Source organism: Callospermophilus lateralis, chromosome 14 (genome assembly GCF_048772815.1).
Source record: "Callospermophilus lateralis isolate mCalLat2 chromosome 14, mCalLat2.hap1, whole genome shotgun sequence".
NCBI lineage: Eukaryota > Metazoa > Chordata > Mammalia > Rodentia > Sciuridae > Callospermophilus > Callospermophilus lateralis.
The window spans coordinates 95,624,158-95,638,526 of NC_135318.1; the positions used below are offsets into that span (position 1 = coordinate 95,624,158).

The 14,369-nt window shown below is 45.1% G+C and overlaps 1 protein-coding gene across 1 annotated transcript in view; it reads right to left on the bottom strand.

The window, feature by feature from the left end:
* Window positions 1–12,032, bottom strand: part of Snrnp200 (small nuclear ribonucleoprotein U5 subunit 200) — a 28,276-nt gene extending 16,244 nt beyond the window's left edge. The window contains exons 1-15 of the mRNA XM_077105221.1: window positions 11,858–12,032; window positions 11,217–11,380; window positions 9,951–10,122; window positions 8,757–8,949; window positions 7,977–8,032; window positions 5,441–5,539; window positions 4,931–5,083; window positions 4,728–4,827; window positions 4,426–4,562; window positions 3,656–3,739; window positions 3,387–3,560; window positions 2,950–3,087; window positions 2,569–2,724; window positions 1,748–1,918; window positions 192–385 (exon numbers count right to left, since the gene is read on the bottom strand). Coding sequence (XP_076961336.1) covers window positions 192–385; window positions 1,748–1,918; window positions 2,569–2,724; window positions 2,950–3,087; window positions 3,387–3,560; window positions 3,656–3,739; window positions 4,426–4,562; window positions 4,728–4,827; window positions 4,931–5,083; window positions 5,441–5,539; window positions 7,977–8,032; window positions 8,757–8,949; window positions 9,951–10,122; window positions 11,217–11,380; window positions 11,858–11,902 — 2,036 coding nt within the window. The 5' untranslated portion in view covers window positions 11,903–12,032. The remainder of the gene's footprint in view (window positions 1–191; window positions 386–1,747; window positions 1,919–2,568; window positions 2,725–2,949; window positions 3,088–3,386; window positions 3,561–3,655; window positions 3,740–4,425; window positions 4,563–4,727; window positions 4,828–4,930; window positions 5,084–5,440; window positions 5,540–7,976; window positions 8,033–8,756; window positions 8,950–9,950; window positions 10,123–11,216; window positions 11,381–11,857) is intronic.
* Between the last annotated feature and the right edge of the window lie 2,337 nt (window positions 12,033–14,369).

The window sequence follows — 14,369 nt, forward strand, 5'->3', positions numbered from 1 at the left end:
ATGAGGCTTTGGCAGGGATGCAGAAGGAACAAACAGTACTTTCTATGCCCTGGGAGCAATATTTGTCTTTTTGGATTGAGACACAGAAACCAAAGGCCCTTCTAAAGCTCAATCCAGAAGTGCTCCTTAGAAAATAGAAAAAAAATAGGAAGGTCACTTTGGCTATACACTTCTTCCAGCCTTTCTTATACCTGTTGTCAAAGTAGAAGAGGCCCTTGGCAGGGTCGACACGCAGAAAGGTTGCCACATCTTCATAGTTGGGGAGGGTGGCACTGAGACCAATCAGTCGGACATCCTCTTGAGTCATCTCAATGTTTCGGATGGCTCTGGCCACCAAAGCTTCTAAGACAGGACCTCTGTCATCATGGAGAAGATGGATCTCATCCTAAGGAATGGGAGGGCAGCAAATTACCTCTAGGACCAGAGAAACACAGCCCCCCTTCCCGAGACTACCCTCATTTTATACACATACAACCTAAGATGCCAACAAAGAGGACAAGAGGGCGGTGGCTGGGAGGCAGGAAGATAGCAAAGTAGGAAGATGGCAAAGCAGGAAGATGCCTAGCACATGTGAGGCACTGGGTTCAATCCTTAGCATCACATAAAAATAAAACAAAATAAAGGCATTCTGTCCACCCACAACAACAAAATTTTAAAAAGACGACGACAACGACAAGAAAGGGAATTTTAAGCTAAAGAAATCCGAATAAAGCAGTATTCACCATGAAGGAAAGAGCATACCGTGAGCTGCTTTGATGCAGCACTTTATGACAAGATACTTTAGGTGAGCAAATTCCTAACCTTCACATAAATTTCCTTATGGAAAAATGAAGCTTTTGGTCAGACCATATGTATATCAAATAAGGCTTCATATTTATATTAAATAAGAACAAAGCTCTCACACACTGCATGAGTTTACATGGCCTACAGTGGCACTTCTCAAACTTCAGCAGCACAGGAAGACCAAGAGATCTTGCTGGTACTCGAAGGCAAGAGGTGGGCCCAGGGATCCAGCATTCCTAATGTCCCTGCTAATGAGGCTGATTAGCCAGGCTCCAATGTGAGTCTTAGCAAACTGTTTCTTTAAAGGCCAAGTGGTCAATGTTTTAGGCTTGTGGGCCACAGAGTCCCTATTACAAATACTTAACCCTACCTCTGCAGCACGAAAGCAGCTGTAATCAAGACATAAGCAAAGGGGTGCAGCTGTGTTCCAATAAACAGAATCCAGCAACCACAGATTGCCAATGCCTGCTCGTGCACTCTCCTTTCTTGCTCTCCCAGACACCTCAAAGAAATGACACTCAGACCTTCCACACTGTGCTTCTGTGCACACGGAACACAATGTTCTGACTCCCTACTTATTGCCTCTGAGAACAGATTATTTATTTATAAAGCCCTTCTATGTTCTGGGAATATATATATATATATATATATATACACACACACACACACACACACACACACACAACACACACACACACACACATACACACACACATATATTTTTTTGGGGGGGGTCTGTTTACATTTATTTCAAAATTATTTCAACATGAAGAAAGATATGAGAAATACAGCAAACACCATGCTGCTAAGTTTTTCTACTGAATTGTAACAACAAAGCTGACAATGGCTGTCATTCAAAGGCTAGTGCCTATAGAAAAGGCCCTGAGGAAATGTTCAACATTAAAGCCCAACAACACTCCTGATCCCAACTGCCTCCAGGTTTCCTCAGGGTCCCCTTGCTCACCAGGATGATGAGCCGCACCAGCTGAGTGTAGGTGCGTTCACCACCCTTCCGAGTGATGATGTCCCACTTCTCAGGGGTGCAGACAATGATCTGAGTGGCACTGATCTCTTCCTTGCACAGCTGGTGGTCCCCAGTCAGTTCAGCAACAGTGATTCCATAAGTAGCCAGGCGCTAGGGGGAGAAGAGGTTCATCAGGCAAGAATGCTTAAAGTGGGCTGGGGTGTAGCTCAGTGGTAGAATGTTCTCCTAGCCTGCTCTAGGCCCTGGGTCCAATGCCCAGCACTGGAAATAAGGAAAAAAGGCAGCAAGCTTAAAGGGGCCTAGATACCATACTCTGTCTGGGTAGTCTCAGTGTCGGGTACTGGGAGTAGGTAAGTAATAAGTCTATATGAACACACACTCCTAAAACAAATCCAAGTTTCACTCAAGCACATGAAGCAGGCAAAGGATCTCTGGGAGCTCTGCATGTAAGGGTGGGGAAATGGACTTTACAGATAATAGACTTAGAATAACACCACGAGGTCTACTACCAACCATAGCCACAAAATACTTTATAAATACTTAAAAACGCAATAACACCAACACCAGAAAATCACTATGCAGAAGATGAAAGAAAGGTAGTAAACCCTTCTAAAAGAGAGTTCAAGACATTCTCGCCCCGGTAGCTCTCTATACCTGGGTCAAGTTCCATTTTAGAAATGGGAAAAGCACCACAGAGGCATTCAGAGATGCCCCACATAAGCAGTAGAGATGCCCAGGCCAGCTCCCAGTACTTGGAGAACTGCCAGCAGTATCTTCTAGAGCAAAGATCTGACCCTTACCTTTCCAAAACTGCCCACCATCTCCTGTACCAAGGACCTCATGGGAGCAATGTAGATAATCTTGAAGTCATCCACGTTGATGGTGCCATCCATGTTTATGTGTTTCCCTATCTCTCGGAGCATACACATCAGGGCCACGTTGGTCTTCCCAGCACCCTAAGACAGAGGTCAGGGACAAGCAGCCCGTTTACAAGGTTATATTCGCTGCCCCAATTTCCCCAAGCTTATCTCCAAAACAGAAAACAGTATGTCATGGCATTTGATCTAACACTTAACAAGTCTCTTATCAAATAAAGAATATAGGCTAGGAAAAAAGATTAGAAAATATGTCAGGGTCAGAACTCTAGACCACATTCTGTAAGAAAAACCAGCAGCCCTTACAGTAGGAGCACACAGCAGCAGGTTCTCATCAGTCTCCAGGGCCGCGCGGTACAGTTTACTCTGGATACGATTCAGTGTTTTGAAGCCCTCAAATCCAGCCTGGGCATACTTGGGCAGCTTTTCCACCGGAAGCAGTTGCTAGGAAGAAAAGCCATGCACATCACACCGACAGCATCCTTTAGCAGACTGCCCACTACCGTGGGACTGCCAGGGTCTCATTACCTGGCCATCACTCTACATGACTCTCCACTAAGACCCAGTCGAGAGAGATCAATATTATCCTCTGGGCTCAAAATTAGAACAGAAAAATCCTGAAGCAGCATTCATTTCAGAAATAAGCTATCTAACAGACAAGGCTACATCTTAGGCAATGGTTGGAATCCAAACTGGAAGAGAAGTGAACTGAGCACGAGAACTGAGCAAAACACTACACTCACCTCTTCTGAGCCAAAGGGCTTGGGCTTCAGAGCAGGCACATGCACCTCTTCATAGCCCTTACGCTGGCGACGGAAGGACCCATCAGGAAGCTGACAGCGTTTGTTGGCCATGAAGTGACTCCCTTGGGTGAAAACCAGGTCCTCCAAGTCCAGAACTTGCCGTGGAGCCAGTGCCTGGGGATGTGACAAACAACAATCCATGGGAAGTGAGCTGGCTGAGCATGACAGTTTTCCACCCATCATGGCCTAGAAGATGGCCCGACTCCCACCTCTCCGCCCTGGTCCAGATCCATGGTTTCCAGATCTGTGTCCATTCGGGACTGCCGAACCCGCTCTCTCCGGGACCTTTCCTCCTGCAGTGGGAAAAAGAAAAAAGCAGGATGGCTCATCACCATGCTGAGTACCTGCCCCTTTCAGTCTCTGTTTAGCTGTGCTTGACGCACTGGTACTATTAAGTCCCCAAAACAAAAGGTGGCACTTCACATTCAGACACCTGCCAAAAGGCCACCAAAAAGATCCAAGGAGGGGCTGGGGATGTGGCTCAAGTGGTAGTGCGCTCGCCTAGCATGCATGAGGCACTGGGTTGGATTCTCAGCACCATATAAAAACAAAATAAAGATACTGTGTCCACCTAAACCTAAAATAATAATAAATAAATAAATAAATAAATAAATAAAGATCCAAGGAAACAAATGATATAGAGGAGAGGAGCACACAGAAGAGGGACCTCAGCACGTAGGGAAGAGGCAGCAGTGTTGAGTCCCATGTTTAAGCATGGGTTCTGTTCCTGCATTCAAGTAAACACCGTCTTTATGGTGAAATCTGTAAAGGTCCCCCTGGTGCTGCTGAACAAACAGTCTCTAGCCACACAAATGTGAATGTAGCAATTCTAATCAGTACTCACTGAGAAACCCCAAGGAATTTAGAGAAATGCTTCACTACTCTGACATCTGTTTTTTAATCTCTAGCCAATTGTCCATTTTTCTGAAGCAAACACTCCAACTGAGGAATGAAACAGAACGATCAAGCCAGCCCTTACTCGGATCAGATCCTCCTTCTCAGTCTCGTGGAGCTGGTAGAGGAATTTGGATAGCTCTGGGTCAGCTTCCATCTTTCCCATGATCCTTTCTTTTTCAGCTTCACTCTGAGCACTCGCCAGCAAGGTACAGTACAGAACTACAAATGACAGGGAGCAGAAGGAGGAGGTGGGGGGCACAGGATGGGTAAATCAGCCTTCACTCTTGGGGTGCAGGGAAAAATCATTAAGTGCAGAAGCCATGAAAGCAGCACCCCGCTGCCTGGCTCAGGCCACACACGGGGGAATAGCTCGCGCATACTCACTCATCATCCTGTGCTGCCTCAACACTTTAATAAAGTCGAACGTGTTGAAACCAAGGAGCAGAACCAGCTGGTTCTCACATTCACGATCGTCACTGGCCGTCTAAAGAGAAAGCAATGCCATCATCAAGAACACAGTTGTCTGTTGCTCCACACCATTTCCATCTGCTAAGATACACTCAACAGAACTGCCACCTCGGCCATACCTTCAGAATCTCCAACACTTCATCTGCCTTCTTCTGTGACACGATGGCATCATCATAAAAACGACTGAGCTGCCGCTGGAGCCAGAACGCGTCGATATCCCGAGGGTGCAAATCCTTCTTCTTGGAACTCATCAGTTCACCTGAGGCTACAAGCTAAAATAATAGCAGGCCCTTAGCTCACCGGGTCCCAACCACGCTTTTACTGCCCTACAACTAAGCTCCCTGCCACCCCACAGCCAGCCTTCTTTGGGGACCTTTTGAGAGAAAAAGGGCTATCCTGAGTTCAGGAGCACCAGGCTGATTCCCCACCACATGCCTCAGGGTAGGAAGGTCACCAGCTGAAATCTTAAGAATCAGGACACTAAATGCCATAATAATATGGCATAATATTATGGCTCACTCTGTCAAAACACGGCTCACTAAGTAATGCAAAACCAGACCAGGCACTGGGAAAAGGCTACACCCAGAAATCAGCTGGCCATGCAGCCAGGGGAAGGTGACCGCACTCACGTTAGCTGAGAGGGTGCAGCGCACAACGGCCTCATCGCCTTCCATGTCATCATCAGACGCCTCTTCTCGAACCTCCCCATAGACGTCCTCATCGCCTTCCTGTGGAAACAGCCCCAACCTCAACCATACTCTGGAATCCATCCTGTACCACCATAGAACCGCTCCCCAAATCACCCTCAATGACCCCCTTAGTTAGAGCAACGGCTTTATGGTGAAATCAATGACTTACTGGTATCAGGTCAGTCTTATAACTTCCCGTTCTTGTCACTGTACATGATGGGAGTTTCACTGGTCTTGTATTCATATATGACCATAGGAAAGTGACATCCTATTCATTCTACGGCTTTTCCTTTCCCGTCCCCCTCCCTGGGGGGGTCAGTCTTATTCCAGAGCACATTAACAGAATGACAACCTGGTAGGGATTCCTTAGATGCTTCTCTCCTCTCTTCTGCTTCTCACTTTAGCTGCCACAATGGCAACTGCCTCGATCACAATCTCTCATACATACACAGTCCTTAGACCCAAGAGCTGCTGGCTAACGGGAGAGAAGAGCTGTACAGAAGCAGGCCGGGGAAGCGGATGGTGATCCAGAAATGCAGAGACCACAACTAGCTTGCTCAGCACTGTGCTTACTCATGAAATAAAATATGCACTTAAAACAGCATCATGGGGCTGGGGCTGAATGGTAGAGCACTTGCCTAGCATGTGTGAGGCACTGAGTTTGATTCTAAGCACCACATATAAATAAATAAATAAATGTCCATCAACCAAAAAATATATATATCATGGTCAAAATGGGTACTTAATAAATAATAAACATTTGTTAAATGAACTACTATGAGCAGTTTGTTAATCTGTTGCTACTTAAAATCATAAAATCAAGTACAGTGGCATACACCTATAGTCCCAGCAGGTTGGAAGGCTGAGGATTTTGAGTTCAAAGCCATCCTCAGCAATTTAGCAAGAATCTAAGCAATTCAGGGAGACCTCATCTCTAAATAAAGTATAAAAAAAGGGCTGGGGATGTGGCTCAGTGGTTAAGAGCCCCTGGGTTCAATCCCTAGTACCACCCCCCCCAAAAAAAAAACTGAAAAAACACCGAAAAATAAACAAACAAATAACTACACTGATATTTCATCCCACATGAATCAGAATGGCAGCCATCAATAACATAAACAAGGGGCTGGGGATGTGGCTCAAGCAGTAGTGCGCTCGCCTGGCATGCGTGCGGCCCGGGTTCGATCCTCAGCACCACATACAAACAGAGATGTTGTGTCCGCCAAATACTAAAAAATAAATATTGAAATTCTCCCTCTCGGGGCTGGGGATGTGACTCAAGCGGTAGAGCGCTCGCCTGGCATGCGTGCGGCCCAGGTTCGATCCTCAGCACCACATACAAACAAAGATGTTGTGTCCACCGATAACTAAAATAAAATAAATATTAAAAAAAAAAAAAAAAGAAATTCTCCCTCTCTCCCCCTCTCTCTTTAAATAAAAAAAAAAAAAAGAAGAATATAAACAATAATAAACACTGGGGATGGGGTTGTGGCTCAAGGGTGGAGTGCTTGCCTAGCATGTGTGAGGCCCTGGGTTCAATCCTCAACACTGTGTATAAATACATAAAATAAAGGTTCGCCTACAACTAAAAAACATATTTATTAAAATAATAATAAATGCTGAAGAGAATGTGGAGAAATAGAAACACTTTTATATTGTTGGTGGGACCATAAATTAGTACAACCACTGTGGAAATTAGTATGGAGGTTACTCAAAAGACAAGGAATGGAACCACCACATGACCCAAATATATCTTGCCTCAGCATTTTTCCTAAAGAAAAATATAGTGACACATGCACACCCATGTCTATACCAACACAATTCACAATAGCCAAACTACAGAACCAGCCTAGGTGTCTGTCAAGCGATGAACGGATAAAGAAAATGTGAAACATACACACACACACACACAAGTTCTATTCAGCCATAAAGAAAAGTGAAACTATGGCATTTAAAGGAATATGAATGGAACTTGAGGACACTGTTAAGTGAAATAAGCCAAACTCAGAAGGTCAGGGGTCATAAGTTTTTTCTCATATGTGGAAGCTAGAGAGAAAAAAGGAAAAGAAAGGTGGGCAGGGGGTCTCATGAAAATCAAAGGGAGATAAATAGAGTAGAGGAAAGAGACTAGGGAGAGAAAGGAGAGGCGTGAAATGGGCAATACAAGGGAATAATATTGGCCAAATTATAATATTGTATGTAAACATGAATATATAACAATGAATTCCATCGTTATGCACAACTGAAATGCACCAGTAATAAAAACATGGAAAAAATTATACTAGTTTATATTTAATAACTTAAATTTGTTTGGAAAACCTGAAGATAATATTTTTAGCAAAATAACACTAAATTTCTGATACTCATAAAACACCATAAAATCTATCTGGCTTAAGCTAGGGGACCTCTTTACACTAAAAGGGGTCCTGTCACCTAACAATTAAAAAAAATAAGTTAGTCCACTTGCTTAATTGCTCACCTCCTCATCAGACTCAAACTGCACGTTTACACCATAGGTCTCATCAATGTTGTCATCTGAAATGATGAAGAGCAGTGAGCAGTTAATGAAAAGAGGCACAGAACTGGGGTCTAAGGACACATAAGGATTTAGGTGATCCACATGAGAGCACCATCTGTGCTGTCAGCACTGAGACAGCTTCCCACCCACCAATTCTGGATTCCACCCCTCTCTTATCCCACAGGCTCTGTCCAAGTTCTCTTCCATATTCTACACAATAAAAGGGCCTCAGAGCTGGGCACAGTGGTGCATTCCTTAATTCCAGTTATTTGGAAGGCTGAGGCAAGAGGACTGAAATTTCAAGGCCAGCCTGGGCAACTTAGCAAGACCTTGTCTCAAAATAAAAATAAAAAGTGCCAGGGGTGTAGCTCAGTGGTAGAGCACCCCTGGGTTCAAGCTCTGGTATAGGAAAAAGAAAAAAAAAAAAAAAAAGAGGAGAAAGGCTATCTTGGTAAGAAATGGCTGCTGGAATTGAGGGACTCTGGTGTCTGTTAGTCATTAATTTTTTAAAAAACACAAAATAGGAATGTGGAGATTCGAGGAAAAAAATTTGTCTCTATCTTCCTTAAAGCCAGCTTTGAATAAAACCTGCCAAATGCCTCAAACAAACAACAAGAAAAAAGAACCCACCAACTCTGATTGACCATGGGAAATCACTGACACTCAGATTCATTATCAAATGATGCTAGAAGATACACATTTCAGAGTCAACATCAATCAGAACACAAACAGTTTAGTTACCCATATTTTGGATTTCCTTATCTCCACCATAGTCTGTGATCTTTTTCCCCAAGTTTACTAGCACATGGTATCTGGTATCATCTGTCTGACCCAGCAGCAGGTCAATCTCCTTTCGTCTCTCCTTGTCCCGAAGCTTTTCATTCTTTAAGACAGCTAGAACTTCATCAGCTGCCCCACAAAGGATATCACGTGGCTGGTGGAAAAAAAACAATCAGCTTTTAGGTGGCTGGGGATATAACTCACTTGGTCGAGGCCTGCCTCATATGCACAAGGCCCTGGGTTCAATCCCCAGCACCACAAAAGAAAAAAAAAATTCAGCTTTTAGAACAATAACATGCAGAACACCCCCTCAACCAGCTTTATGTGATGCCAGGATATGATGAGTCACATTGCTTCAAAACTGCAGTACTCCTGGATGTAACAATTTTTATTAATGTTGATAAAAACTCCACCTAGAGCTAGGAGGGTTGCAAATTCAGTGGTACAATGCTTGCCTAGCATGCATGAGGCCCTGGGTTCAATCCCCAACAATGCCAAAAAAAAAAAAAAAAAAAAAGTCACATTATTGAAGTAAAAGTCATCTGTTTTAAAAATATTAGAGAAACTGGAGATATAGCTCAATGGTAGAACACTGTGCTTAGCATACATGAGGCCCTGGATTCAATCCCCAGCACTGAGGGGGGGGATAAAAAAGATTGGATAGGTAGTCTCCAGAAGCAGGACACAGCTTTCACAGTAATCTGCCTCACATTCCTAGATGACAGAGGCACTTAGCAGTCTTCTTCCATCTCGACAACACTTTTGGTAGTTCTATGTCCATACTTTCTCTAGCATCTCACAGAGTCTCTCAAAGACTCAAAAAAGCCCACAATTTAATCATGCATGGGAAAGAGTTAAGAATAGATCCTGGAGAAAATCACCTGAATTCATATCCTGACTCTGCTAAATGCTACCTCTGCGACTTAGGAAAATTACATAACTATTCTGTGCCTCACATTTCTCTTCTGCAAAATAGGAAATAAGTATTAATAGCTGATGTGTTGTTCCATATAAACTAAGTGCTTAGTAAGTATTAGTCTATTCTGAAAACTGGTATGAACCAGACAGAAATCTAAAGATAAGGTTCTTCTGATGTCTTCCAAATGTGACATTCTCCCTTTCCAAACACATGGCCTCAGCCTCTCGCTGCCTTACCTGGTCCCCAAGAGCAGCCTGGATGAAGCTGAGCAGCACCTCATAGGTCTCTCGGGTCTCCTTAGTTTTGGGCTTATAGATAATGCCCACCATTTCATCTATGCCCTCTGACAGCAAAGTATAACCCTTCATTTTGTTGATGTCATGCCGGTCCTCATCACGTTTTCTTCGCCTGATGAAGACATGATATGAAATGGAAGAGAAGAACTTTCCCACCCCCAGGCAAGACTAGATCAAGCCCATCCTCCTTTCCTTTTCAGTCTCATGGCATATAGACCTCTGATATTTGAGAACAGCAACCTGTACTCCATCAAATGAGTCCAACTTGTTCTTATTCATTTATGGGAGCATTTATTTACAGGAAAAACAGTGACAAAGAAAATCCCGGGGCTGGGGTTGTGGCTCAGCAGTACAGCACTTGCCTAGCACATGCGAGGCCCTGGGTTTGAGCCTCAGTATCACATTAAAATAAAGGTACTGTGTAAATGAATGAATGAATGAATGAATGAATAAATAGGAAATCCTGCCATCCTCTCACTAGATGGACAAATTGATATAAGACAGGTTCCCCATTAAGGCTCCCCATTAATTTAAGATTACACAATGGAATTTAACTAGTTTTTTCACCTTTCAGATACATTACCTTTCTCTAGACAAACAAACTAATTTCAACAGAATCTACTTCTAACCTACTCCCAACAAATTATAACAAAACTAAAACTGTCTTTTTTACTATGGATGCTTGAGTTAGTTTACAACCAAAAAATAAACAAGAGTAGAAAAAAAGGAAAAAGCAGTAATGGGGAGTCAGTAGTGAGGGAAAAAAAATTACTGAGACAAGGGAATACCAAGGATCATGAAAACCTAAAAGAAAATTAAGATCTGTGGATCAGAAACACTTATGTTCAAAAAACTTACTTTCCAGTTTACTTGCACTTAAGACCAAAGAATCTTTAAAACTCTCATGTTCTAACAAACTTTCTGAAAATTTCCACAGTATTTTTTTTTAATATTTATTTAATATTTTTTTTAGTTTTCAGCAGACACAACATCTCTGTTTGTATGTGGTGCTGAGGATCGAACCCGGGCCGCACGCATGCCAGGCCAGCGCGCTACCGCTTGAGCCACATCCCCAGCCCCTCCACAGTATTTTTAATGATACTGATGTCTGACCTTCCACCACACATTGCAGCAAAAATGCTGCTCCACTGCTACAAGGGAAGGTGGACTCTGAATCTGAAAAACCAGCGTCCCCTTGGTACATACTTGGCTCTTCTTTCCTCCTGCATCTGCGGTTTGGTCCGCTGAGCCTTATCTCCCATCCGGGTGCCCTCCAGCTTCCCAACCAGGGACAGCACCTCTCCTGTGGGTTCATCCCGGCGGGTTCGGTCAATGAGAGAGCGGTCAGCTTGGAGCACAAGATTCGAGTTCTGAAAAGATTATACATTACCAAAACTTCGACATGAGACCATCACAATCATATCAGCTGATGAAAGAACCACAGCAACTAAGGCTAATAATGATTAAGTGGATCTAAAAACGTTTTCTCGGAAAAGCAATGGTGTCATACAACGTTGTGCATGAGTCTAGAGCTGAGTCCCATGTCCTGCATCAGCGGTGGACAATCCCTGCTCCTAACAGTGCCCGCTGTTAGAGGAGCATCACATGGAAGGGGGCGGACTTACAATGAGAACTGCAAAGAGCCTCCTCAGAGAGCTCTCGGCCTATCCCACCAGCCCCCGTGGGGGCTGACTTAAGCGTCGTCGTGTGATCCCACCTTCCTCAGATCGACTTCCCCCTCGCCTTCGCGGCTGTCCTGGAGGCCTTCGACTGAAACCCCCTTCCACAGCCTCCCGCTCCCCCACCACACTCGGCCGCCCGGAGTCCTCCCCCGAGATTCCACGCACCGCCTTGTACTCGTACTGCAGGCTACGGGCGGTCACATCCGCCATGGCCGCAGCAGCTCGGAGACCTCAGAGCACCACTTCTCACCGCACTCTGCGAACAGCCCCTCGGAACCGCTCCCGGGAGAAGCAACGAACGCAGGAGAAACGCAATGGACAGAGAAAAGAGACGGACTCCCTTCCGCTTCCGGGTCGTGTGCAGGAAGGGAAGGCTGCCGGCTATCGCGCGCCGCTTTCCAGCGGCCTTCTAGCGGAGTGGGCGGGGCTTGCTCACCCCGGTTCCCGGTCCCGGGACACACGTTCCCCTAGATTCTGGTTCCGGCCACCTCCTGGTGCTTGGTACCCAGGACCCGAACCCACAGATTCTAACCGAAGAGCCTTTCTCTACCGCTGCTTTCCTGACGCCACACTATGCTGTGAGGGAGGCAGCCAAGAAGAGCTAATTACAGCCGTTTCTGGAAGAGAGCAATTGAGCTCGTGTGTGTGTGTGTGCGCGCGCGCGCGTGCGCGCGCATGCTTTTGGGTTTTCTCCTGTCTTGGGCAGTCGGTGAAAAGCTCGCGGTCCCACCCGACCCGCCCGAAGCCCACGTCCGCACGACCCTAGTTCTCCGCCAGCCGCCTGCACAGGCGCGGGGCGCCCTAGGAGCCGTGGCGAAGGCGGCTGCTCTACTGGCGGGGCCAGATCCCCAATCGCGGTGACTATGTTCCTCCGCAGCTCCCAACGCAGCTTCCCTATTCCACCCGGTTCCGCGTCAGTCCACCGCTTCCCTCCAGGGACTGGCAATTCACGGCGGAATGAAGGACTGGATGATGGCCCTCCTGCAGCACGTTTTCTTTCGGAGCGGGGGGGGGGGGGGGGGGGAGGACTTGACTATGAGTTTTGAGCCAAAGAAACCTGTCCACGGCGGCAGTCTCCCGAGTCAAATTTGACCTGTGCTGTTGTTTTGTTTGGCTCGCTGTTGCTCCTTATTTAAAATTTCGGATAATTCACACAAAATCTGCATTCAGAGCTACTCCGCAGCAGCCAAAGTTAGAAGATGCACATGCTCCTCCCACTGCTCCTGTCCTCCCAAACCTGGCCACCCGCTGCTTGCAGGTCCCTGTAGGCCTGGAGTTGCTACCCTGGACCATGTTTTTTTTTTTTTTTTTTTTTTTTTTTTTTTTAATGGTGCTGGGGATTGAGCCTTATGCATGCAAGGCAAGCACTCTACCAACTGAGCTATACCCCAGCCCTTTTTTTGTTTTGTTTTTAAATCTAAACCTTCCAAAAGACAGTCAGGTAAGCCTTGTAGCTTGAGACAATAAAAATTTCCACATAGGACTGTTGTGATTAAAGACAGTAGAACGTTTGAAAGCACTTAAGGAAGTGTGTGGACTCAAGGTGGGGGCTCCCTGAAGGTTATTTGAATCCAAAGCCTTAAGGCTGACTTATTTTGTCCATGCTGACACATGGACACAAAAGGGTTGGAAAACGGGGCCCAGTTGCAACTCCCAGTGATTCAGGAGGCTGAGGGAGGAGGATCACAAGTCCAAGGCCAGCCTCAATAAGCTAGCAAAACCCTGTCTCAAAAATAAATAATAAAAGGGCTGGGATGTAACAACGGTGGAGTTCCCCTGGATTCAATCCTCAATTCAAAAATTAAATGTTAAGTGAAAGAAGCAAGTCACAAAAGACCTCATATGATTCCATATATATATATAAAATGTTTGAAGTAGGAAAGACAGAAGAGAGATTAATGGTTGCCTAGATGGAAGGTGAGGAAGAGAGAGAAACTGATAATGGGAAAAATTTTCTTATGAAAAATGTTCTTTGGATTTTTTATGATGCTAGGAGACTGAACCCAAAAATGTTACATGTGAGCTAGGCACCGTGGCACATGTCTGTAATCCCAGCAGCTCAGGAAGCTGAGACAGAAGGATCATGAGTCCAAAGCCAGCCTCAGCAACAGTGAGGTGCTAAGCAACTCAGTGAGAACCTGTCTCTAAATAAAATAAAAAATAGGGCTTGGATGTGGCTTAGTGGTTGAATGCCCCCAAGTTCGATCCTGGTACCCTCACCCCCCAAAAAATATTCCATATGATGTTAATCATTGGTGCACAGTTCTGAATATAGATGAAAAAATATTAAACATTTCATTTTTTGGGGGGTGGTGGTACCAGGGATTGAGCTCAGGAGCACTAGATCACTGAGCCACATCCCCAGCCCTATTTGGTATTTTATTTAGAGACAGGGTCTCACTGTGTTGCTTAGCGCTTCCCTTTTGCTGAGGCTGGCTTTGAACTCACAATCCTCCTGTCTCAACTTCCTGAGCTGCTGGAATTACAGGACTGCACTACTGAACCCAGCCTGAACATTACTTTTTATATATATATATATATACCTTTATTTTATTTATATGTGGTGCTGAGGATCGAACCCATGTCCTTGTACATGCTAGGCGAACACTTTACTGCTGAGCCACAACCCCAGCCCAGAACATTACTTTTTTAAATGAAACAATCTTATGACCTATAA